We start from the raw sequence: 25,841 nt of genomic DNA, 5'->3' as shown, positions 1-25,841 counted from the left end.
TCCCTCCCTTCAGCTCTACCCCCTTCCCCACCCAAAAGCACTTGTGTATATTTGTACATATTTATTATTCTATTGATTTTATTAATATGTATAAATCTATAATTTTATTTATCTATTTTGATGCTATTGATGCCTGTCTACTTATTTTGTTTTGTTGTCTGTCTCCCCCTTCCAGACTGTGAGCCTGTTGTTGGGTAGGGATCGTCTTTGTTTCTGAATTGTACTTTCCAGGGTTAGTACAGTGCTCTGCACACAGTAAGCGCTCAATAAATAGGACTGACTGCAATATGATCCCTGACCCTCAAAGGGGCTCATAATATAAAAATATAAGGACAGACACATAAGGAGAGATGAAACAAAACAGTGTCAACATAGAAACTAAAGCCAAGATTAGATGTATTTTTTTTCTTCCCAGTTCAATCCAACCAATTGCCACATCAGCACTTTTGCATCACAATACTTAGTTGTAGTCCCAACCACCCTAGAACTTTTGTACAGAGAGATGAACAGCCTTTTTTATTTAAGCATTGCTTCTCCACAGAGAAGCAGTGTGGCTTAGTGGAAAGAGTCAGAATTTAGGAGTCATAGGTCATGGGTTCTAATCCCTGCTCCACCACTTCTCAGCTGTGCGACTTCAGGCAAGTCACTTAACTTCTCTGTGCCTCAGTTACCTCATCTGTTAAATGGGGATTAAGACCGTGAACCCCACATGGAACAATCTGATAACCCTGTATCTATCCCAGTGTTTATAACAGTGCTCGGCACATAGTAAGTCCTTAAGAAATACCATCATCATCATGTACATCTTTCCATTCCTCTTTTCCTCTTTTCTGCATATTACTTTGTGTCCTCGAAACCAGATCCAATGCTTTGCACGCACCAAGCACCCAATCAATTCTACCAATTGATTGGCTATCCATGGAGGAAAATCTTCACTTGTCTCCAAGGTGAATATTAGGATCAGCAATGATAAGGCACTAGTACAATAAAGTGCTTTGCTAGCATCCTACTTAAGATGTGAATCTAAAATATAGAAATAACATTATTTTAAAAGTCAGCCATTCTTCCAGCCAAGCAATCCTCTTAGGATAAGAAGAGGGAAATTTAGCCCTTGCTCTAAATCAGCCACTGAAGACCCTTATTGGAAAGCCAGTGAATGGGCATACTTAGGTTTAAGGATATTCACAAACAGAGCTTACATAATTTGTATATGCTTTCTAAGAAAAATGGAAAAAAAAACAATTCTATGCCAAATTCATGTCATAGAAACTTTAGTCAAGGTATGGTTAGTACCTGCACAACTTTCTGCGATTGAACATCAACAATGAGAACACGGTCCAAAGTTGGTTGAGATACATAAATGAATTTGTCTTTGACATTAACAGCTGATGCCCATACACATCGTTGAACTGCTTCCCCCTCAGCCTGAGGACAAACTTCATCCTAGAATTCAGTGAAAAGGAAATAGAGAACGAGATATGAAAATCAAAACAGAGATCGCAAAACTGTATTCCAAACCATTGTTTCATGATGCACATTTCTTTCTGCTTCAAACACCAGGAAAATTATAGTGGGTCAAATTGAGCAAAGGAAAATGATATATGAAATATGATGAGATCTCACCAAATGAGTGTAGCACTAAATTCATTTTGAATAAAACTGCTTTAAAATCAGTTACAAAACTTACCAATTTACTTCTCTGTTGATCATTATGGATTTATTTACTAGGTTACCTGCTTGCAATTTAACATAAAAAGAAATACAGCAGAATTTTGACAAATAATTTTGACATCGTTCAGGAACACTAATGTCTTTAAAAATCTTACTGGGCTTTACTTACTCTTCTCTCAAGTGTATGCCATAACTCATGTACACACCTGGAACAACCTCTTTAACCAGGAATGTAGCTGGATGAATGTACAGAGTATTTAGGTATCAACTAAATACCTAGTTGAGGAGCAATGTAGCCTAGTGGACAGAGCACGGGCCTGGGAGTTCTAATTCTGCCTCCACCACTTTTGTGCTGTGTGACTTTGGGCAAATCATTTAACTTTTCTGAGCCTTGGATACTTTATCTGTAGTGGATTAAGACTGTGAGCCTCACGGGAGACATGGACTGTGTCCAACCTGATTAGCTTGTATCTATCACACTGTTCAGTGCTTAACAAATGCCATTAATATTATTATTATTACACCTCCTGGCACATAGTAGGTGCTTAAGAAAAACTACATCGCCCCTAAAAAAGTCTATACATTCTACTAGGTCAGCAGTTTAATATTTCAATTAGCACAATAAGGAAGTGGATTAGTTTAAAATAATAATAATAATAATGTTGGTATTTGTTAAGCGCTTACTATGTGCCGAGAACTGTTCTAAGCACTGGGGTAGATACAGGGTAATCAGGTTGTCCCATGAGGGGCTCACAGTTAATCCCCATTTTACAGATGAGGTAACTGAGGCACAGAGAAGTTAAGTGACTTGCCCACAGTCACACAGCTGACATGTGGCAGAGGCGGGATTCGAACTCATGACCTCTGACTCCCAAGCCCGGACTCTGTCCACTGAGCCACGCTGCTTCTCTAAAAGTGTTTAGGCTCTCCTGAAAGAGATGGGATGGCACCCTGTCATCCTAATAATGGTAATAATAAATGTGATATTTGTTAAGTAATTACTATATGTCAAGCCCTGGGGTAAGCGGTGAAGTAGATTAAGGATAATCAGATCAGACATGGTCCCTTCCCATAGTTTAAGAGAGATATCAGGTATTTTACAGATGAGGAAACTGAAACAAAGAGAAGTTAAGTGATTTGCTCAAGATAGCCCAGTAAACAAGTGGAAGAGCTGGAAAGAACACATGCTTGGGAGTCAGAGGACCTGGATTCTAATCCCTGCTTTGCAACTTTCCTGCTGGGTGACCTTGTGCTAATCACTTAATTTCTCAGTGCTTCAGTTTCCCGGTCTGTAAATGACATATCTGAACTTTCTCCTACTTATGCTGAAAGCCCATGTGGCATATGGTCTATGTCTGACCTAATCTTTGTGTGTTTTACGGTATTTGTTAATAAATAGAAATAATAAATATGACTGAATGAGTCAATGTGCTAAGTACTGTACTAAGCACTGAGGTAGATACCAGCTAATCGGCCAATCACATGGGATTCACAGTATTAATCCCCATTTTACAGATGAGGTAACTAAGTCCCAGAGAAGTTAAGTCACTTGTCCCAAGCCACACAGCAGACAAGTGGCACAGTTGGGGTTACAGCCTAGTTCTTTCTGACTCCCAGGTCCATGCTCTTATACACTAGATCACGCTGCTTCTTCCCTCTTGCATCACTACAATGCTGAGAATACTGTAGCGCTTGATAAATACCACAACTTTTACTGTAAGCCAGATCTCTCGATTCCCAGTACTGTAGTCTTTCCGAAGGCCATGCTTCTTCCCCGTTACTTTAATTCATTCAGTGGCATTTAGTTATGCCGTATGCCGATAACTGTACTAGCACTTGGGAGAAAGCAATAGAGTGGGTAAACACGGTCACCGCCCACAGGAAAGTCACAGTCTAGGGGAGAGACAGACATTAAAATAAAGGCCTAGAGTCAAATAAACCTAGGTTAGTTCACATCCTGTTATAAAGTAAAAGGAATTGAGCAGTTCATTAGCATATACGCCACATAAATCATTTGACAACCAACAGTGTTTTCTATGACCACTTTCATTACGAACAAGAAGAGGATTACTGTATTTATAATGCCCATTTTGTTGTTGTTGTTGCTGTTAAGCCAGGGAAAGGAGTCTAGACAAAGGGGGAAGTCACACTCTTCCCACAGCTCAACGGAGAAAATGACTTTCATTGTTCACTGTAAAGAACTCCTGTATTTTGGATACAGTCCTGGTAGAAAAACTCTTACTATCCTTTGCTACTTCAAGCACTTCTCAGGAAAAATGGTGTTCACAAGATAGGGACAATCATTCCCCAACTGCTCTATAGGCAGGATGAGGCAGCAAAGAGAAGAGAGCTGCTGGACTAGGGAGTTGGGGAATTCTCTTTCAAAATATCTTGCTATAGCTCTGCTGAGTCACTTTCAGCCCTGTCAGAACGCTCATTTTTACAAATCACTCGGTACAAGACAGGTAAAATTATGTTTCTCCCTGAAATATCCTTGCTATAATACTGAGTAACCATGCTATTCTCAACAGAACAAATCGAAATTGAACCCCCTCTCTCTCTCTCTCTCTCACACACACACACACACACCTAAAATTATTTTCAGTTCATAAGTTGTGACCACCAGACATCTCACAACTTTCTCAATCACTGTTCAATCAAGAAATGGTATTACTGAGCACTGAATGTGTGCAGAGCCCTGGTAATGCACAAAGATACGATATATGCCAGCATATTGCTCTTTCTGAACAACCACAGTGTACTCTGTTTTAGGAGCCACTAATATTTTTCTGTCTTCTTTCTGTTGAAGGTGACAATAGCAAAATGGGAATGCTGGGTAAAAACAAACATTACATTGTCTAAGGCTTATTAATTCATTTACACTCTCCTTAGCACTCATTCCTGTGTCTGCTCAATTCACATTTATTTATGAAAATTGCTCAAATACTATTTTGGGTGGACTAATTGTCTCCCAAAAGATAGGCGCTATGTTCGACTTTCACCTACATATTCTTTCTCGTAGTACAGAGCTCTGCACTCTGTAAATTAAATAACGTATCACTACAAATACTACTGATAGTACCTGCTACCACAATGGAGAATTTAACTCACATGACCTCACACATAAGCAACTGCCAAACATAGGCTCTATTAATAATATTTTCATATCTTCATTTGCAGAAACGTATTCAACAACGAACCAGAACCCACAGCTGAGAGTTGTTTTAACTTCACAAGCAGCAACTGCCAGATATTTCTGACCTCCTTCAAAATCACTGTTAAAAATTTTGGTTTACCTTATAAATCCTTCCTTGAATATCTCCTCTCAAGGCTAAGTTCTTTTTTTTTTTTTAAGATAGACTGCTTTGGGACCGAATTTTTTTAAATGGCATATTTTTCTGTGGCTATTTCCATTGCTTCTCAGAAAAAGCCAACTTAAATTTCATGACGATCTGTAACCTTAGAAAATAAAACGACAAACTGCCATAGAAATATCAACTGTGATAAAGACACAATGGAAAATGGACTGAATAGCCAATATCAACAGATGTGGGTTGAAGTCCAATATGATGAAAAATGTTTCTAGTTATTATTTTAACCTTGCCTGGATCCCTTTGTTCTATTATTCCATCATTTCATTGTTGACATCTCCTCCTGTGCCTCATTTACAAATTGAATGAATGTTCTGTTTCCTCCATCCTATAGATCATTAATAAAGGAATGAAATAGAGCTGGACTTAACCTCAATGAAACCCAGGGGTGCCCTTCTCTTCTTGACTCAGTTTTCATTTTCTCATAATTACTTCTTAGCTCACGGTCCTTTCAACAGTCTTCAATAGAGTTCTGTTCTACTATCCCAAGGCAGTCTTAACCAAACATTTAAATGAGATCTGTGAGGCAACACATCAAAATGGTTTTAGAGAAACCACAATTATTAAATCATAATCTACACTGAGAAATGATGCAGTAGGTGTAGATCCGTGGGCCGAGAGCCAAAAGGGCCATATATTAGGGATGGGGTTATGCCGAGATTTTGAACTCTGGACTTTGTATCCTCATGTACTTTAGTTTAGTTTGATGTTGGAACATTTTTAAATATTAGGCAAGAAAAGATTGTGCCTGTCTGTGTCCCCCTAACCATGAAAAATGCAGGGAGCCAGTGTCAGAACCCTGGGTGACAGAAGGACCTGGGTTCTAATTCTAGCTCTGTCACTGACCTTGGGCCTCATTTACCTCATCTATAGATGGGGATTAAGCCTGTGAGTCCAAATGGGACATGGACTGGGTCCATCCTGATTAACTTGTTTGTATTACCTCTGGACTTAGTACAGTGCCTGGGGACATAGCAAATGCTTAACAGATACCATAAAAAAGAGACTGACCCAGTGAAAATAAAAATTAGTTGAAATAACCAAGCCCCAGAGAATAAGGAGTGTGACCTAATAGGAAAAGCCAAGGACTGGGATTCAGGAAACCAAGGTTCTAATCCCAGCTCCACTCTTGACCTGCTGTATGTGTTTGGGCAGTTCACTGAACTGCTTTGTGCCTCAGTTTACTTCTCTGCAAAATGGAGTTGAGATACATATTCTCCTTCTCTCATGCTGTGAGCCCTATGTGGAAGAGGGACTGTCTGATATGAGTCTCTACCACGGTCCCTGGTACAAAATAAGTGCTCAACAAATACTTCTTATTGTTAAACCATTCAGAGCACCCCAGGCTCCATGACCATCTATGTATCTGTGATGCAGGCAGACACAGCCCACTTGGAGTGAGAAATATAAAGACCCCCATGGAGAAACTGGAGGAATGTGAAGATCCTGTTACAAGGTAATTAGTGATTAATCCTCCCGAGAATGCAAAATCAGGAATTGTTGATGGTAGCCAAGATTTCTGCAGAGAGTGAAGGTAGAAAGTCAGAGACATTGAGAGGTTGGATGGAGTTTGATAAGAAGAGGCCATCTTAATTGTTGGAGGCAAGGAGAAGAATTTAGCTTTCTCTCCCTGTTCCTTGGGACTACTTTCTATTTAGATCACTGAGTTTTCCCTTCCGTTCTTGTGGATATTATTCAGCCAGTTCCAATCGCCCACCCAACCCTTGAAAATGAAAACAAAGTATTTGAGTTCTGTGGTCAGGCGCAGATGTACACACCCACATAAAGATGCCCATAGCTAAGGTCACCCACATTTCCCTAAATCATAATGATGAAGTCTCCCATCTATGAGGGATGAGCTGCAGCCCTGTCACCTCCGATGTATTCTGAGGAGGAGGGATAGCTGGAAAACGGAAAGGTAACCTCAGTTCATTTACATGAAAATCAGTGCTGATTATTTTAGGAAGTTAGAAACCATCTTTTGCCTAGCACATTTTTCCATAAATGCAGTAAGACCCGAAAAGCTGAATGTCAGAGGTGATGCGAGACAAACTGTCTTGGACTGTGACTGCCTGTGAATGCTGAACCAATAGATCCTGTCCTGAGGGTGGCCGCCAGATCATCCTTGTACCCTTTCACTTGGGCCACCTCTGGAGTGTTCTCTAGTGCTGACCTTTCATAAAAGACCACCTTTGGAAACCAGTTATCTGTTTATCTTCTGTTCCTATTAGTTGTCAGCAATACTGCAGCTGAACTCTCCGTTCCTGTGATCCCACACTGTTCCAGGACCTAAGGTTTCAGCAGGTGACCTTTCTATTTTATGCTGGCTATCTGCCTCAGACCCTCTCAGGGTTGCACCTGGAGAGTTTCCAGTACTCTATCAGTCTCGGCTGCGGGAGGGAGAATCAAGAAGAGGCCCGTTCATTTCATTCCTAGCTTGGGCAGTGGCTAGCGAGTGGGAGACAATCTGCTACAAGTCAAAACTCACCTGTATTAGGCAGCAGCAGCATGGGAGAGTTGAGGGCAGAGACTCAAATTTACTGCGTGGAAGGAGGCAATGGTAAATCAGTTCCCTATTTTTACCAAAAGAACTGTGGGTACACTACCAGGACAATGGCAGCAGGAGAGCGGGACGTTCTGGGAGATATGTGTCTGTGGTGTCGCTATGGTTCGGAAACGACGTGGCATAAGACAAGGCAAACTGCCTCAGAAATGTAAATGGAACTGGTCGTCAGTATGATGAACATTCCTCTCAGCCTGCCTCAATAGTCTACTGATATCAGCATGGCAGACATCTATGGACTCTCTCCTTCCAGAGATTCATTCATTCAATAGTATTTATTGAGCACTTACTATGTGCAGAGCACTGTACTAAGTGCTTGGAATGTACAATTCAGCAACATATAGAGACAATCCCTGCCCATTGATGGACTTACAGTCTAATCAGAGGAGACAGGTGGACAAAAACAAGACAACTTAATCGCAATAAATAGGAGCAAGGGGATGTACATCTCATTAACAAAATAAATAGGGTAATAAATATATATATATACAAATATGTACCAGAGATGATGCTCCAGCTTTCTAACTGTAGCATCTCGAGATAAAGTCTACTTTGTCAGAGTGTCCTGCCCAAGAGGCAGAAATTTTCTATGGCTTTAAGCAGCAGACCGTTGAGGGAGTCCTTTGAAACAGGAACTATGATACTGGACTTAGATTGAGGCAGCACTTGTCTTTCAGGTGGATTTTCAGACAGCTCTTGTAAAACACTCAATGACCAGTTGTATGTCTTGGATATCTTACCCACCTTGTATGAAATCACCTGAAAATACCTCTTAAATGAGGGTCTTTGTCACCTTTGTCTTTGGACAATTTGACTGCAAAATGAAGCAGCTGCTCTCTCAGTGGCATTAGGTGTAGGCTCCATGTTCCATATCTTGAATACATCTGTCGGTGATGCTGTCATCATTTTGGTGAACGTTATCAGGGCAAGAACACAGACCTGCTTGACATCATTTGTATCAACAAAGGGTGTCAAAAAGAAGACTTGATCTGGAGCTCCGCCAGTCTATTATTGGGCAACCTTCTGGGATTAATCAATATTTTCGGATGACTAAACTTGAGAAGAACAGCCCATACCACATCACAATTCACTGAGTGGAAAGTTTCTGTGAGTTCAATAAAGACTACTTATGAGTCCCAATTTGTCATTCTGCATATCTCCTACAGATGTCTTTTGGCAAAGATCACCTTAGCAGTACCACATCGAGACCTAAAGCTGCAATAGAAATTCTTTGTAGCCAGTTACAATACCATGAGATGGTAGCTCAGACCATTCAACAAGATGATGCTCAGACAATATGATGTGTACCTCACAGACCACATGACTATGGCATTCTGTCTATTCTGCTGGTAAAACAAGTCAGTGGTTGGAGCACAATTCTCCCCTGTGGTTTTGGGTTTTGCTGCCAACTGGAATCTGATGTAAATCTGCGAGATAACCCTATTGATCTAACAAAGCACATTTCTCTGAGTCAAATTCATCACACTGTGGTACAGCCCAGCCTCTAAACTTCACTCTAGCACCAGCTTGCTCTCATCCATCTTACCACTGACCCCTTTCCCATACCCTCCATCTGGCCTCTCCCTCACATATGACAGACACGTAATGTACATTTATGTTTGTACGTATGACTCTTCCCACATTCAATGACATTAAAATCACATCTCCTTTAAGTGACTTTCCCCAATTAAGCCCTCTTTTCTCCTGATCCCTCTCCTTTATTTAAATCCATACCCTTAAAGCATATATTTACCACACCCTCAACCCCACACCACAGACATCCATAACTATAATGTATTTATTTATAAAGTTTCCATCTTCCCTCTAGACTGCACGCAGGGAACATGTCTACCAACTTTGTTGTACTGTACTCTCCCAAGCAGTTAGTACACTGCACACTGTAGGCACTAAAGAAATACATTTGATTGATTGATTGGTATTGGTTAATCACTTTCTTTGTTCCTAGTATAGTTCTAAGTTCTGGGATATATGCAATACAATCACCTCAGATACAATCCCTTTCCCAGTTGTGCCTAAGTTGGAAGGAGAACAGGAACTGAATTCTCATTTTGCAGATGAGGAAACAGAGGCCCAAGAAAGTTAAGTGACTTGTTCTAGGTAACTCAACAGATGAATTGTAGAGCTGGGATTAGAACAAATGTCCCCTGACTCCCAGGTCCATGTTCTTTCCACAAGACCACTCTTTACCTTAATTGTGTTATGTGCGTTAAATATGGTAAGAAGTGTAAAGGAATGACAGAATGACACATCCCAAAAGGTTCTTGGTGGGAATTCACAGGACCTACATAGGCACTGAGCATGCTTCTGGGTTGACCCCCAGCCCCTTCCATCATTCCAGAAGTGTTGTCTTCCCTCCTAGATCACTTTAAACATGGATGCTTCTTCCAATCCATAGGATTCATTGGCACGAATTAAGGTAAAAACGATTGGGATTTTCAAAATAAAAATATCACATACAAAGTAAGCTGGTGTCATAGCAGTGCTAGATAGGGAGCAATACCACTGCAACCTAAACTGGCCAGTATAAAACCAAATAAACCACTTCTAAAACATAGGTGGCAGAAGGGAGAGAAGAGTATTGATTTTCATGATCATAATTATCAACTGCATTTCTCACATACCTATCCTGGACAACTCTAACTCTAGTATAAAGTGAAGGAGAAGTATCACTTGAGGAATTCACAGTCTAATGGGGAAGATGGGCAAGCAAAAATTCAGCACAACTCTTTTTTCTTGAAGTATATGCACACATATATATGTATATACAAAATACAATACATACATACAATATATATATATACAACATACATACATAAAATATATATACCTGTTGTACGTCGCATACTGTGGCACATTTTCTGAATTTTAGCAGTTTGGCATCCTACAATTGGGGAACTCCTCATTTCCCAGGGCATAATGGGTTTCTTGTCACTCACCTATTCCCTGAGACTTCTTTCTTGCTCAGAGCTGATACTTCCATATCATTCTGGGCAAAGAGGATTGTTTCATTTGGAAATGTAATTGCTTAAATTGGTAAGGAGAGGACTGATACCTTTATCATTTGCATTGTCTTTATACTTCATTTTAATTTTGAAGTTGCATTTAATTTCCCAAGTGAAAGAGAAATTGGATAAAATAATGATAGGAACAAATGTTTAATATTCTCTCTTTAATTAAACAGAGAGAGTTTATTATACTTTACAGTCAAATAAACATCTGATAAAATACAAGTGAAAACATTACTTTGCTTCACTGTTTTTTTTTTTCCCTTCAAGTTTCTAAAGCAGAAACTGACATCCTAAATCAGATCAGCAGATGGATGAAAATAAAAGCACTTCTGCAGTAAACTGAAATTTTCAGATGGTGGGATTTTTAAAAGAGGATAAAGACAACTATGTAGGTGATGAGGATAAAGACTAAAATTAAAGAATATTAGAAAAATATTACCACAGAATGCATTTGTGTGACTGCGTGTATCAGATAAAAAATTTTTACAACTTGTAAGTCTGCTTCTGAGTAACATTTACTAACTGTTTTTCTCTAAGTGTCTCACACAGTACTCTGAATTCAGTAGGCACTCAATAAATAGAAATGGTACTGTTGATTGATTTCTCCTCTGAAGCAACAAAAGGAAGTGTCTTTGAAGAATACAGAAATGTATTGGACATGATTGTAGTATGAGGGACAGGAAGAGTAAAAAAAAAAGAGCATTTAAATTGCCGCATTTTCATCTGGCTTCAAGGCAAAGAGTGGCATGAATCTGAGATCAAAATCAATCCACTGGTTGCCAAAATCATTTTCTTGAATCAAATCTGTAACCAGGGATGCTAGAGGACTCAATACTCCCATTAAATAAAGTATGCAGAACCATTTGATAACACTATAAAATTTGACTACTCCACAGTTGTAGATTTTAGTAGCTACCTGATGTTTCTTCATTTAAACAAAGATGAGAGCCAAGCTCAAATACTTTAACCCTATTAAATAAAGAGTTGCTAAGCAGAATTGTTGAGTTTTCACAAGAGATTCAAAATACCTTGATTTCTTCTAGAAATATATAGCAGAGTAATTTGGAATAGAAACAGCTTACATTGCTATATTTATGTACTTTCTAGGATTTCTCTGAACCAACCATAGGCTAAAAGGTGAACATATGGCTATTGGGTACATACTCTTTTGTTAAAAAACAAGAAAAAAAATGAAAATGAAGGCCTCCCAAAGAGAGTATCCATGATGAAAAAGGACCATTGTCCTCCAGAAAAATGCAGGAAGAATGTCATGCCCAGAGAACCTACACTCATGCAGAGACAAAATATATATATATTATTAGGGATATGGGGTTGAATGAGAAAGCGTTTGAGAGAAATAGTACAGTATTTGAAATGAAAAAAAGAGAAAAAATTAGGTTATGTACTAGATACAGATACTGAAATTCATCAATAGATAATAATAATAATGGTATTTGTTAAGTGCTTACTATGTGCCAAGCACTGTTCTAAGCACTGGGGTAGATACAAGGTAATCAAGTTGTCCCATGTGGGGCTCACAGTCTCAATCCCCATTTTACAGATGAGGTGATTGAGGCGGAAAGAAGTTAAGTGACTTGTCCAAGGTCACACAGGAGGCAAGTGGTGGAGCCAAGATTAGAACCCATGTCCTCTGACTCTCAAGCACATACTCTTGCCACTAAGCCATGCTGCTTTCCATGAAGCATGTCGTCCCGTGAAGACATGAGGAGCATATTGATGTTAATTCAGCAATTATTATTGGAAAGGGAGAAAGATGGGTACCAGTTTTCCAACTAGCTCACTTTCTCAACCTTTAGTTAGACCAAATAATAATAATAATTCATTCAATTGTATTTATTGAGCATTTACTGTGTGCAGAACACTGTACTAAGCACTTGGAAAGTACAATTCAGCAACAGATAGAGACAATCCCTACCCAACAAGGGGCTATAACGAGAACAACAACAATAATGGAACTTGCTAAGTGCTTACTAAGTGCCAATCCCTGGACTAAGTGCTGAGGTAGATACCAGATAGGATGGACACGGTCTCTTTCCCCACATGGGCCTCACATTTTAAGTAAAATCCATTTTACTCCATTTTACAGAAGAGGAAACTGAAGTACAGAGAATCTTGGCTTGTGACTTGTCCAAGTTCACACAGTAGACAAGTGGGAAAGTGGGTATTAGAAGCTAGGTTTTCTGACTCCCAGGCCTCTCCTCTTTTCACTATGTCCCACTGATTCTAACGGAAGACTTGGTCTTTATCTTTTGGAGGAGAGGGATTCATAGAAGCACAATTTGAGCTTTAGATTCATTCTGCATAGGCCTCATCCTCTCTAATATTGCTTCAGTGTTGCCTTTATGTCCACATACACACACAGACAGACACAGTTTCCTTTGGAAGAAAACAGATAGTGCAGTTCACCTCTGAATGCTTATGTGCTTGTGTATGTGTTTTTATTTGTGATAAAAAAAGTCTTATTTAACTGTCAACTCTCTCCAGACAGGGTTGGAAGATTTGGGAGATGGGAAGATAGGGAAGAAAGAGGAGTAACAGATCCAGGCCAAGTACCAAGTCTTCACAGCACAAGGAACAGAGCCTCTCTCTTCCCCAGGGCCCAGGTGCTGCCATTACTGGCTCCATCCGCACACCGATCCTGGAGCCTGTCCGGGTTGGGCCAGGTATCCAGCTGGGATACACTGCAGCATTGCAGAGACCCATCTAGAGCTTCCAGAGTAGCAGTGACTCCTGGATGGAAACCCAGTCTAGATTATTTATCGTGACTATGTTGTCTTGTTTTTGTCCGTCTGTCTCCCCCGATTAGACTGTAAGCCCGTCATTGGGCAGGGATTGTCTCTATCTGTTGCCAAATTGTACATTCCAAGCACTTAGTACAGGGCTCTGCACATAGTAAGCACTGAATACTATTGAATGAATGAATTAGAGCCATGTATGAGGGATGGTGCAGTGAAGAACTGGGAATTGGCTCAACCCTCTCTGAACTTTATGCTTGTTGTAATGATGTCACCGTCCTATAACCATCTCCTGTGAACTCAGCAAGCTTCTCTTGCTCTATCATCTTCATTTTCTCTGATCGTTCAGTGTCAAGACCCTGACTTTCCTAGGGCACCTTCCTGATTTCAAGAGTTGTAAATATTTTAAGTAGATTTGGGCAATAAAGTCAATCTCCATCTACATCCTTTTATAATAAGAACAACTATCTTGAAGACTAATCTCTCTTCATTGACAAAAAGAAGAAGCAATTTAAAAACACCGTCGGTGACGAATATCTTTATCTCTAGATTGCAGATGGAAAAATATAAATTGGAAATAAATGACTCAAGGTCAAAGCACATTAAATACAGTACTTGTAATAGGACTTATTTCTTTGATCTCCCAGGCCTGGAGGTTGTCTCCTTGTATTTATGGCTCCTTTCTATGTATTCATTTTTGTGGACTTTTAAACTTTTTTATTTAAAAATAAATGTTTAAGTATTTTTAACAATATGATGCAGTTCAAGATAGAACTATGTATATATATATATATATATATATATATATATATATATATATATATATACATAGGTATATATTAGTTTGAAGTAGTATAAAATATTTAAAGCACTAGTTTGAGAGTTACTGGTGAAAATAATATGGTAACATGAGAGAAGTCACTTATCAATTAAGGTCACAACTATTGTCATTTCTTAAATATGATACTGGTAGTTGAACCCCTAGACTAAAATTAGACTAAAAAGTTTCCCAAACTCACTTATAGGTTTATCAAACATCCTGAAGGTAACAGGAAAAAAAATAGTTTATTCATTTGCTGTGGCAAGATGAAAAACCTGAGAAAAAAACTATGGTAAATACAACATGAATTGCATCTAGTAAACTCTATGACCAGAAAGAAAGAAAGAAAGAAAGAAAGAAAGAAAGAAAGAAAGCAAGCACGCACTAGAAAGAGTGTACTTCATGAATCCTCAACAACGACATTCACAAGTTGAAACCTGATTTGATCTGACACTGCAGCAAAATTGAATTTTTATTTAGCACAAACCAGTAGCTTCTCAGAGAGGTTTGGGAAAAATATTGTACTCTGCAAAGCTTCAGTTGTTATTTAAACTTTTCTAGTCAATCAGTTATTTTGAGAAATTCACAGCTGTTCTCTTTAATATTAGCAAAGTATATTAGGGATGATGGAATCTATGTTTCATCCTTCTGCTAGGTCAAAATAACCTTAATTGATTTCCATCTCCTATATATACCCTAGAAATGTGGATTGAAAATCATCAAATCGGGTTTTTCTGACAGAGAACTGAAACTGTACATTTGGAAAAAGAAAAGGAAAACAAAAACAGAAACCACCTCTTTTTAAATTTTTTAAAGATGGCACAACTGCTATATGTGTGTGTCGACAGAATAGACCAACACATGAACTAACACATTGCTAGTTTGCACTTAAGGGTAGATTTGTGTAAATCTGTCCTGATCACAGCATAATCTCTCTTTTTTCAAGTTTGTCTCTTGACAGTCAATCTTTTAAAGCTTTTGCTTAAGGAATGCAATCTCTCTCCCAGTTGTCGATTCCAGGATAGGCTGCCCATTTCAGTGTTCTTCCAACAACCCACTGTTATTTCATTGATTTAAACTGCTTCATTACACCTCTTCTCATTTAAAATGTATAAAGGCTTATGATACCCCCTATCAAATGCCATTGAACAGCTGCTTTAGTATCCTGCTGTCAACCATTTTTCTCCCAAGCTTTGAGCAGATAAGCTGTGTTGCTGTGAGGGGTGCTCGATACTGATGTGGATTGACTAAAGTATATTTGATTGGATTACGGGCTTGTCTAGGCACTTCTGTTTCATCCTCCTCTCAGTTGAAGAGCTTGATTTATGACAAGCTCGTGAGCTATGTCCTCTAATTGATTTCTGCATATGGCATCTGATTTGTTTGGACATATGCCAATCATGTGATGCAATCTGTCACAGGTGGGATCTGGGTCCAGGCGATTTCCGCGATTCACATAACTGTTCCAGATTATCTGATAGGGAAGGATGTCTGGTGACTAGGAAGAGGTTAAAGGGCTGGGCATTTGCCACAATTAACTTATGAGCAATTTAAAAATAGGGGTTCCATCCTGAAAGCCATCTTCAGCAACAGTGTTATGGATTTGATAAACTTTTGAGCAACAGAAAGATGAACCAAGTCTGTAGTTTCTTGGCTTACGTATGAGGCTTGCTGTGGCCAGAGCTGCTTCAGAGTTTTTCTATGATTCTATTTTATCCATCAACTTATTTTTAATTACAGAAATATGCCCAGAGATCTGAAATATGGGAAGAGTCTGGTGGATCATGGGGTACTAAGGGAGCCCTGGAGAGTGGTTGACCCCTGCTTTTGGATTGGCTGGCCAAAGACCCGCAATACCATCTGGGAATCCTGCTGCCTTGGCCCTGCTCCCCCTGGGGAACTTGTAGGGGAGGGAATCAGTGCCCCGAGTTCCTGCTGTAAAGCCCGGGAGGGCACCACCTCCCTCTACAAGGTGGTCCAGCTAAAGGCTCTTCCCGCAAACAGCTTTTCAGTCAGTAAAGCCATGCCTATCTCAGTCTCAGATTTCTGTATCAGATTTTGCCAGAGAGGGGAAGACCACATCTCCTCTGGCCCCTTTCTCCCAGCCTTGGGAATAAAGAAGAGGCCATCAGGACTCTCTTCAGGCTGGGCCTAAACTGCAGGACCATCCTGGGGAGGATCAAAGTTGGCTGCTGCCTCCACCCTGGGGTTGAGGAGGAAAAAACCAAGGTGGTTCTGTTCTGGCTCCTTGGGAGCGATGTTACCTACTCGGGGCACTCCTTTCGGTAACTTTCAGCCTTCGCTGATGCCTCCCCTCCAAGGCACAGAGAAGGCATAGTGGGTTCCAGGATGGGCGATGTTGGTGGAGGGAGGCACTGAGGCCACTGAAGGAGGGGTAAAAGCAGGACTCACCAAAATATCATGCCTTCCTCTTCCCCAGCTCCACCTCTTTGTCACTAGGCCAGCAACTAATGTCATTTAAACCACTTAAGGCAGTGAGAAACTGCAGCAAATAGTTTCACTCATTTTGGAGGATATCGCCAGACAGATGGGTCGTAGTTCAAAGTAATCCTTCACGGAACTGCTGTGAGCATTATTTTATGGCTGGTGTGATGACTGTGTTCCAAGCTCTCAGTGTTGGCAATCCTTCCATTTGATGTTGAGTTTGGTTCATAGATCGTGCTGGTTAAACTCCTTTAGTAACTGGATCTCTCCAGGTCTCACTGCCATACAGGATGTTGGGCACCACAGAAGCTTTATAGATTTGAAACTTGGTTGCTGTCTAAACAAAAACTAGGTTGGGATTGCTAATTCTGTTTTTTATCCTTTTATCACTGGAGAGTGAACTGTTTATGAAATTTATATACTAGGTTGTTGGTCAGCCCCTCATTGTGAATAGGATTTTGCAAGTGTGGGGTGATATATTACTTCTATTTTCTTCAGAATTATCTCACTCTAATAATAATAATAATAATGATGATGATGGTATTTGTGAAGTGCTTACTATGTACCAAGCACTGTTCTAAGCACTGGAGTATATACAAGGTAATCAGGTTGTCTCAGGTGGGGCTCACAGTCTTAATCCCCATTCTACAGATGAGGCAACTGAGGCACAGAGATGTAAAGTGACTTGCCCAAAGTCACACAGCGCGGACGAGTTGTGGAGTCCGAGATTAGAACCCATGACCTTCGACTCCCAAGCCCATGCTCTTGCCATTAAGCCAGGCTTTTAGGTTCAAATTGCAAAGTGAGGCATAGTCATTCGCATTTCTTTTTTTGTGTGGGTGCCTCTAAGAGCATAGTTATCTTCCTAAAGCAGCCTCAGCAACTCCTTTGGACTTGGGAATCTGTCTGCCAATTCTCCTGTATTGTATTGTACTCCTGCCTGATTTATTGTTTCCATATATGAAACTCAGAGATGCTACAAAAACTTCAAAGATGTCAACGTATCATTTCCCAGAGAAAAATGGGCAACAACTGACAGTGAATACCATGGGAGAATCCCCCCAATACCCAAAACTGATATCATCAATCAATCATTTCATAGTATTTATTGAACTTTTGGGATTCTAACCAGAATCCTTCTAAACAGGTGACTCAAGAACTTAGCCAACTACCCAAATCACCATTTGGTTTCAGTCTATATAATCTTTGCACTGTGCGAAATTCAGAAAAACATCCTGAGAGAATAGGTGAGACCTCTACATCCTGCTCACTGATCTTTCAATTCCATCTGGCACCTTCAGCAGGCTAGGGCACTCAAAGTTGCTATGTAAATTTACCAAAATATTCATGCTTGAATGAATGTTTGGACAAGTCAGAGTTGAAGGTGATCGTGAATCAGGGCTGAGTGGGTAGAGACAGTCCAGTTCAATCTACTCTTCATTACCAAGGTTGCCATGTGGAATCTACTGTCTGGAATCACTTCCTCACACATCTATGTTCTCGTGGGACCCTGAAGACCTGCAATGCCATCTGAAGGCAAAACGGCTGGTGGTGATCAATCTGCCTATAAACGTGGCTCAGTGAAAACAGAACGGGCTAGGGAGTGTGGACTTCAAGTCCCAGCTCTGCCTCTTGTTACCTGTGTGACTTTGGGCAAGGCACAACTTCTCTGGGCCTGCTACTTCATCTGTAAAATGGGGATTAAGACTGTGAGCCCCACGTGGGACAACTTGATCAACTTGTATCCTTCCCAGCGCTTAGAAGAGTGCTGTCCATATAGTAAGCACTTAACAAATGCCAACATTATTATTATTATTATTACCTGGATGACTCGAAGTAGTCTTGCCAGATCCTAGTAGTGCATCTGATGCAACAATGGAGGCCAGACATCAGCGGGAAGAAGACTGAAGAAGCAGTTGTCCATTTTTCTCCTCCACCACCTGCTCTCCCCGCTCTTCCATTCTGGGATAGCCGCAGCTGCTGTACACCAATAAACTGGTTCATCTGGGTCTAGGCTACTAGTCCAACCCACTTACATTCTCCCTCTCCTTCTCATTCTCTCAGGCCACCCTCCAGACTAATTCCTGGAGCCTTCCTGCAAGCAGGACCTCTCAGGTGCTCAGCACATCTAGGTATCTGGGCAGCACCTAACCCGAGGTTTGAAAAGGATAGGCAGGCAGCTGTTTCACTATGTTTCTCTGGAGATCATCCTAGCAATTATGCCTTAAAGTAGATGCCAAATACCTGCTTCAAAGACTGAACTGGGGATGGGTTGCAATTCTACCGTTTGACTTTGCTTAACCATGAACCTCAAGAGCCAGAGAATCCAGAGAATCATATTAATGGTATTTTAATGGGAGGTGGAGAAGAGAAGAGGTTGAAAGGATTTAGTAAAGGCAGGTAAATTTAGAACTCTGGAATAGAGTGAGCGTTTCAGAATTCCCAGTTGTAATAGTCTGTCAGTGATCACAGGTTTAAGTCCAGCAGACTCAAACTCTAATGTTGGGTCTGGAAAACACTCAGCTTAATTGCTAGTTGTATATGACTACCCCTCATTTATGGATAGTTTGAAAAATGAAAACCATATTATCTGCTTTGAAGAGGTATTAAAGTTCTCATGGCAGATTCCATAAGCATCTCCTCAGTCAAAATTCACACTAAGCATTCTGTGCTCTCTTCAGCTGGCTGATTTACCCTCAAAAGGCAATCAGATTTCAATAGTGCTCTTGGTATTATATAAGTAAATTTAAGAAGTGTTTTGAGATAAAAATGTAACTTATCTGCCTCCGTTTTAATTCATAAATATGTATAAGGTAAATTCTATAGAGAATTCCAGAAAATTACTATTTGAACAGTAACTACAATCCAATCCCAGGTTTTTTTATGAGCAACTCAGTTATAGAACCAGAAGAGACCTCAAACATGAACTTTTGAGTGTATAAAAGATAAAATGAAAAGGTCTACTTTCATTAAATTTATTTCATCTGCCACTGAGCATCACTGATCAAATCAATAGAGTTTCCAAATCTCAGGACAACTGGATTGTTCTTAGTGTTCTCATTTTCAACTGCATTCATGAAACTCTGATGGGGGAGGAGGAGAGGTTGATTTGGCTTTAAAGAACCTTGCTACTTTTCAGCCTTTCTGCAACCAGAAAGGAGGGAGTCACCTAGATGGGGAACGAAGCAATGGATAGGGTGAGGCAGAGAGGAAAGTTTCCTATGGGACTATTCAACACCTATGTTGTGCTTGCTCCCTGGGAAACATCACCCTTGGAAACAGAGTATTAGGAAACAGAGTGACCAGTCTGTGACCTCTGGGTCCTTTGACAGCATGGGCTTGGGAGTCAGAGGTCATGAGTTCGAATCCCAGCTCTGCCACTTAGCTGTGTGACTGTGGGCAAGTCACTTGACTTCTCGGTGCCTCAGTTACCTCATCTGTAAAATGGGGATTAACTGTGAGCCTCACGTGGGACAACCTGATTATCCTGTATCTACCCCAGCGCTTAGAACAGTGCTCAGCACATAGTAAGCGCTTAACAAATACCAACATTATTATTATTATTATTACAACATGTACCAAGGTGAAGGCTTAAGATGGATGTCAAGGATTAGGAATGTCCTGAAATTTCCCTCAGTCCTTTTGTGTAGGATGCTAAGCAGAATGAGAAGCCCATAGTAGCCTCACAGTGATTCAGAGCAGCTGGAAGGATTTCACTTCTCTTCACGACAGAGCTGATTGAGTAAAACTGTCCACCCTTCTAATGAAGTCCTCTGTCTCGTCCTCTTCCTCCTTTTCATCACTGTCATTCTCCTCCTCCTCCACCCTCTAACCACATCCGGCAATTGGGACTTTAGATGCTTTGAATTTATATTAGAAGCATTCATTTCCTATATTTCACATCCCATTTATTTGGGGACACGGCTAATAGGTCCACATAAGTTCAACTCAGGTGAATTAACTCTTCCTCCATTATGTAATGTCATCTTCATCACCTAAGCCTCATTCCTTTGAACTTTCTGTTGCCCTGAGCTATTGCCATAAAGTACTAGAAGCAGAAATGCATCACTATTAAGAAAATGAGTTTCATTAACAATGAACACAATGCTGTGAAAGAAAATCCAAATTAAATACAATATAGGAAATTCGCATGATTATACGATGCAGTTTACTTTACATTACACCACTTTCATTCAGCAATGTAGCCTAGGGAAATGTGTTGATATGTCAAAAACCTGAGACGGGTGTCAAGCCAATCCCCAGATACCATGATATTATTTCCCCTCCTTTATGCAAGATGGGGCAACCATTTCCCTAAGATTCTGTCCTCCACCTAAGTCAGCTCCTGAATGAAAGAGAAAATTGCTGGTGGCCAGACAACCACTGGGGGGAAGAGTCAATCCTGACCAGAAGGTCTTGGATTCCTGGAATATGCCAACCTGAGCTATGCAAGAAGCAAAATAAAACACAGTATTGATTGATACAATTCACCTTATCTTGGAGATGAAAAAACTAAAGTTTAGGATTTTTATATAATATAATAAGATAATTCTTTAAAATTATCTTGGGTTTCCATGGCTATTAAGGGCCCCTTTCCTCTTCTCAGCTATATCAATTGATCAAGCAGTGGTATTTATTATTTTCTATATACAGAGCACTCTATATGTTTAGGATTTTTAATCTAACAATGTAATAAGATAATTCTTTATAATTATCTTGGGTCTCCATGGTTATTAAGGGTCCCTTTCCTCCTCTCAGCTGTATCAATCAATTGATCAATCAAGCAGTGGTATTTATTTAGTATTTTCTATACGCAGAGCACTGTACTAAGAGCTTGGGAGAGTACAATACCATAAGTAGATTTCATCCCACCCCTGAAGGGGCCTACACAGTCAATTTTGAGGAGGCCCATATAGCTATGCTTATAATCTGATCCCACAGTAAGAAATTCATTCATTCATTCAATCATATTTATTGAGTGCTTACTGTGTGCAGAGCACTGTACTAAACGCTTGGAAAGTACAATTCAGCAACAAATAGAAAGAATCCCTACCCAACAATGGGCACACAGTCTAGAAGTGGGGAGACAGACAACAAAAATAGCTACTAAGAGCAGCATAAATATAATTCATTGGGTGGAATTATCCCACAGTGACTGCACATGTTAACTTTAAGAACTGCATTAATGCTGTTGAATTATCCCTGATTGGCTGCATGTGCTACCCCAAATAACTAGATTAATGATAGTCCCTTTTAGTGAATAACCCACAGTGTCTCATAGCTTTGGCCTATGACTGTTGTTCAAATAAAATGTCATTAAACAACTTCTTTCTTGAAACAAACACAGGGGGTACATTTCAAATACTAATTCCAGCTAAAGAAATCACTGAGCAAAAATCATAGCAAATTATCAAAATACTTGCCTGAAATCCAAGGAGCTTTTCACTGGGTTTAATATGCCTCTGGAACTCACATTCTATTGGTTGTATCACTTTGATTCCATCTTCATAAAAAACATAGAACATGTTCCCAATACCCAGACCTTTGGATAAAAAGCACATTTAAATGTTCAAAATCAAATCATCAAAAACATTTTCAACCCAAATTCAGCACCTCCTCCTACTGCTGGCAGGAGATCAATTTGTGAACATGTCTGATGTTAATAAAGCAAACCTTATGGGATATTTTATTGTACAGCAAAAATCACTTTGTGAAGTTAGGGAGAGATTCTGTTTTCTCCCCCAACTAGTTATTCAGTGATTTCATGAATACAAATTAGGAAATACATTAGATATTTTGACAAAATAAGTATCAAAGTGATCATGTAGAATCACAAACACTGGATTAAATAAATGAAATGCATACTTCCCATACATATTTTAAATTTGCAGTGATCAAAACATTAATGCATTTCTAAAATACACATGTCCCTTTAAAAAAAAACAAAATATAGAATCAAATTTCAGGCATTTTTCTATTACTTTTGTTTTGTATTTAGTACGGTGATTTCACACAGTGGCCATTTAATAAATGCTGTTGATTCTGATATTAATATGATAAGGTACCTCTAATATGTCCAATCATTAAGTCCTGCAGTAAAAAATAATTTGTTTTTCTGTGGTAGAGCAATGTGATACGAATTCAGCCCAAAGAGAAGGGTCTGCCCTTTGGAAATGACATATTCTTGGAACCATGGTTTGTATTCACTGTGAAGTCCTAATTAACTAGTTTAGGGCTACAGAATAAGGAATTCCAGACACTAACAGTACAATTCTACAGTAGACTAAGTAGATATGATCTCTGTTGTCAAAGATCTTACGGTCCAACCCACACCCTTCCAAGAGGAAGTGAAACAAACCAAATGCTACAGAACCTAAAAACACGAAATGGATTCTGGAAAATACATAGCAAAAAATTTTAGATCAATAATGGCTATATACACATACATAGCTATACATATAGCTAAACAGGAACCCTATAGATATATGCATGCCCACAGCAATCAAAATCAATCAGCTGTATTTACTGAGTGCTTTCTTTTGTGCAGACACTATACTAAACTCAAGGGAGAGTATGATACAATATCGTTGGTATATGCAATTCCTGCCCTCAAGGAGGTGATATCAGAGCATTTGTCTAAAGTTTCCAGGGTGTGTGGACAATGGATATGTTGATGCACCAGAAAGGGCCCTATAGAAGTAGTGTTCTTGATAGAACTTTGGGAAACTATCCACTTCCAAGCACATCCTTTGGCGCTCTTGTTAATGCTGGAATACTGAGCTGAATGGCTATTGTTCTGAATCTGTAAATGACATTTTTCATGATTTTGTGCATCCCAAGGAAGCCAACTTGAAGCCAACTCAATCCAGTCTTCCTCACGTTCTGTAACTGTGTTTCTAAGATTTGCTACCATACTGCAGCTATGTGATTAGCTGAACATAAGGGGCTAGAAGCTCTTCCTTTACTTTATTCTGTCAGTAAAATTTTGTTCTAGCTCAGCCTCTCCATCTACAGTTGGGGCCAGAGAGCAGGGTAGGAGCGGATCACTGCAACGAAATGTTTCATTTCCCTAAGAAGAGGGATTATAGCTACATTTTTTTTGTCATGGTGAGAATTTTAATACAGCAGATATGATTAGAATTGCTTGCCTCCCACATTTATGGTAATATAAATGAGAGAAAAAATAAATTAATTGGTGCCATGGATATATAAAAAATTCAACCATACTCAATCACCACCTCTGTCTATATAGTGACTTTAAAAATACCACAGGTCTAATCAATACTATTCTGGGAAAGATGAACTAAATGAGGTGACCAGAAACAGTTACTTCAAATATTCGGTCTTTCAGTTAAATTTATGACTCTCCAAATCCCATGATCAGAAGTGGCTGTGAGCCAGTGGTTATCACAGTGAAATAAAGTGTTTCTTGATGGAGACTGCTGCTGAGAATGTAGCTTTTCTTCGGGGAAAATTTCAGTGACAGGTCCACTAGATCCAGATTAGAATGACCATTAGCAGAATACAAGAATGATGCTGGAGGATTACCAGACCCCATCTCTCTCTTTTCCTTTTTCAATGGTGTTAGTTAAATATTTATTATTTGCCAATGTACTAAAAGCTGGAGTAGATTTGAGTTAATAGGTTAGACACAGTCCATGTTCAACATGGGCCCATAGTCTTAATCCCCATTTTACAGAGGAGAGAAGTGAGGCACAGAGAAGTGAGTGACTTCCCCAAGGTCCCACAGCCAACAAGTGGTGGAACTGGTATTAAAACCCAGGTCCTTCTGACTTCCATACGTGACCTCTGTTCACTAGGTCCAGGCTGCTTCTCAAGTTTCAATTTAGTGCTTTCATTGCCAAAGTTCTTTATATTGGTTATTTTAGTCACACGGCCCTGAGAAGTGTTTATTATAATGCCATAACACCCTGGAATATAGGTTTCAGGTATTAGTACACCCATTTTACAGACGGAGAAACTGAGGCTTGGTGAGGTTAAGTGGCTTGGTTAAGTCCCACAGTAGACAGGTGGAAGAGCCGGGACTAGAACTCGCGAACTCTGACTTCCAGGGTTGCACCTCTCCCACTATGGCACACTGACTTCTCGAAGGGGCTTCTCAAAGCCTTTTAAAACTTCATTATTCAGGAAAAAAAGGAATATAGCATTACCTTGGTAGTCCATAGTGATCCACAGGTGGGCTAGATTTTAATCATTTAATCAATAGTATTTCCTGAGAGCTTAATTTATACTGACCACTGTACTAAGAGTTTGGGAGAGTACAATACAACAGAATTAGTAGACATATTCCCTGCTGGTGAGCAGACGGGCAGCCTGGATATCCATATTCAGGCCTGGGTTTGGTCCTAAAGGCCTGAAATGTATGCTAAAGGATAGATTTAACCAGTTCTAAGTATTTAACAGCAGTAGATGAAAGGCTGGTTAAGGACAAAATCTGAAAATAGAGCATGCTTTTCATTTTACTGATTTTAATTCGGGATCTTAAAACAATTTCAAAGTGTTGATTTAATGTGGTTGTTAAAATTCAACAAGGCAAGCTGTTCAGGTATAATAAACAAATGATTCCCCCACCCCTTCTAATAATGAAAAGCCTTTGATGCTTCTATGCTTGTATAAGGTCATTAGAGGAAGGTGATTCTTAAAGTCTAGGAAGAGAAAGATAATTAGGATAATTAGTACAACTAATGACAGTTTACGAGAGACAAGAATATCATAGTACAGAAAAATAATTATATTAGTACCTTCTTCTCTCCACAATATGTTGGCAACTGCAGCATGTGGGAAAAGGAAAGAACAGAAGAAATAAATGAGTATGGGAGATGTGAAATGGTGTGTTAATTCCAGCAATAATTGAAGTGATCACACATCTGGGGAGAAAACAAACATGTATAAATGAATTAAGCATAAACTTTTATGTGTATGAAAAGATTCTCAAAGCAACCTCTTTTTAATTATCACTCCATGAAATTTCTTTGGAATGAAGATTATATTACTAACATGGTGACATTTTTAAGCACCATAAAAAAATAGGAGTACAGTTTAAATACTCACAACAGGCATAAGTGTTATAAGGAGTTAGACTAAGTTAATTGCCATAGAAAATAATTGTTAGAACAAACACGAGGATCAGAGACTCTTGTGCTTCCACAAATAAAAAAATGTGTA

At 39.5% G+C, this 25,841-nt stretch overlaps 1 protein-coding gene and 1 non-coding gene across 3 annotated transcripts in view; one reads left to right on the top strand and one right to left on the bottom strand.

Annotated features, from left to right (window-relative positions):
• FSTL5 (follistatin like 5) overlaps positions 1-25,841 on the bottom strand; it is a 520,766-nt gene that overhangs the window by 50,321 nt on the left and 444,604 nt on the right. Inside the window, exons 11-13 of one of the 2 annotated variants that reach the window (XM_029077167.2) lie at positions 25,418-25,444; positions 22,079-22,197; positions 1,294-1,443 (exon numbers count right to left, since the gene is read on the bottom strand). In XM_029077167.2, the coding sequence (XP_028933000.1) occupies positions 1,294-1,443; positions 22,079-22,197; positions 25,418-25,444 (296 nt within the window). The remainder of the gene's footprint in view (positions 1-1,293; positions 1,444-22,078; positions 22,198-25,417; positions 25,445-25,841) is intronic. The other variant, XM_029077169.2, reaches the window with a different exon arrangement.
• On the top strand, positions 7,383-7,520 carry LOC114815812. Its single transcript, XR_003763613.1, has one exon. It is a non-coding gene; the product is annotated as a small nucleolar RNA SNORA7 (small nucleolar RNA).

This window comes from Ornithorhynchus anatinus, chromosome 12 (assembly GCF_004115215.2).
Source record: "Ornithorhynchus anatinus isolate Pmale09 chromosome 12, mOrnAna1.pri.v4, whole genome shotgun sequence".
Classification (NCBI taxonomy): Eukaryota; Metazoa; Chordata; class Mammalia; order Monotremata; family Ornithorhynchidae; genus Ornithorhynchus; species Ornithorhynchus anatinus.
The sequence above is the reverse complement of the archived record's forward strand: the minus strand, read 5'-3'. Positions and strand labels throughout refer to the sequence as shown.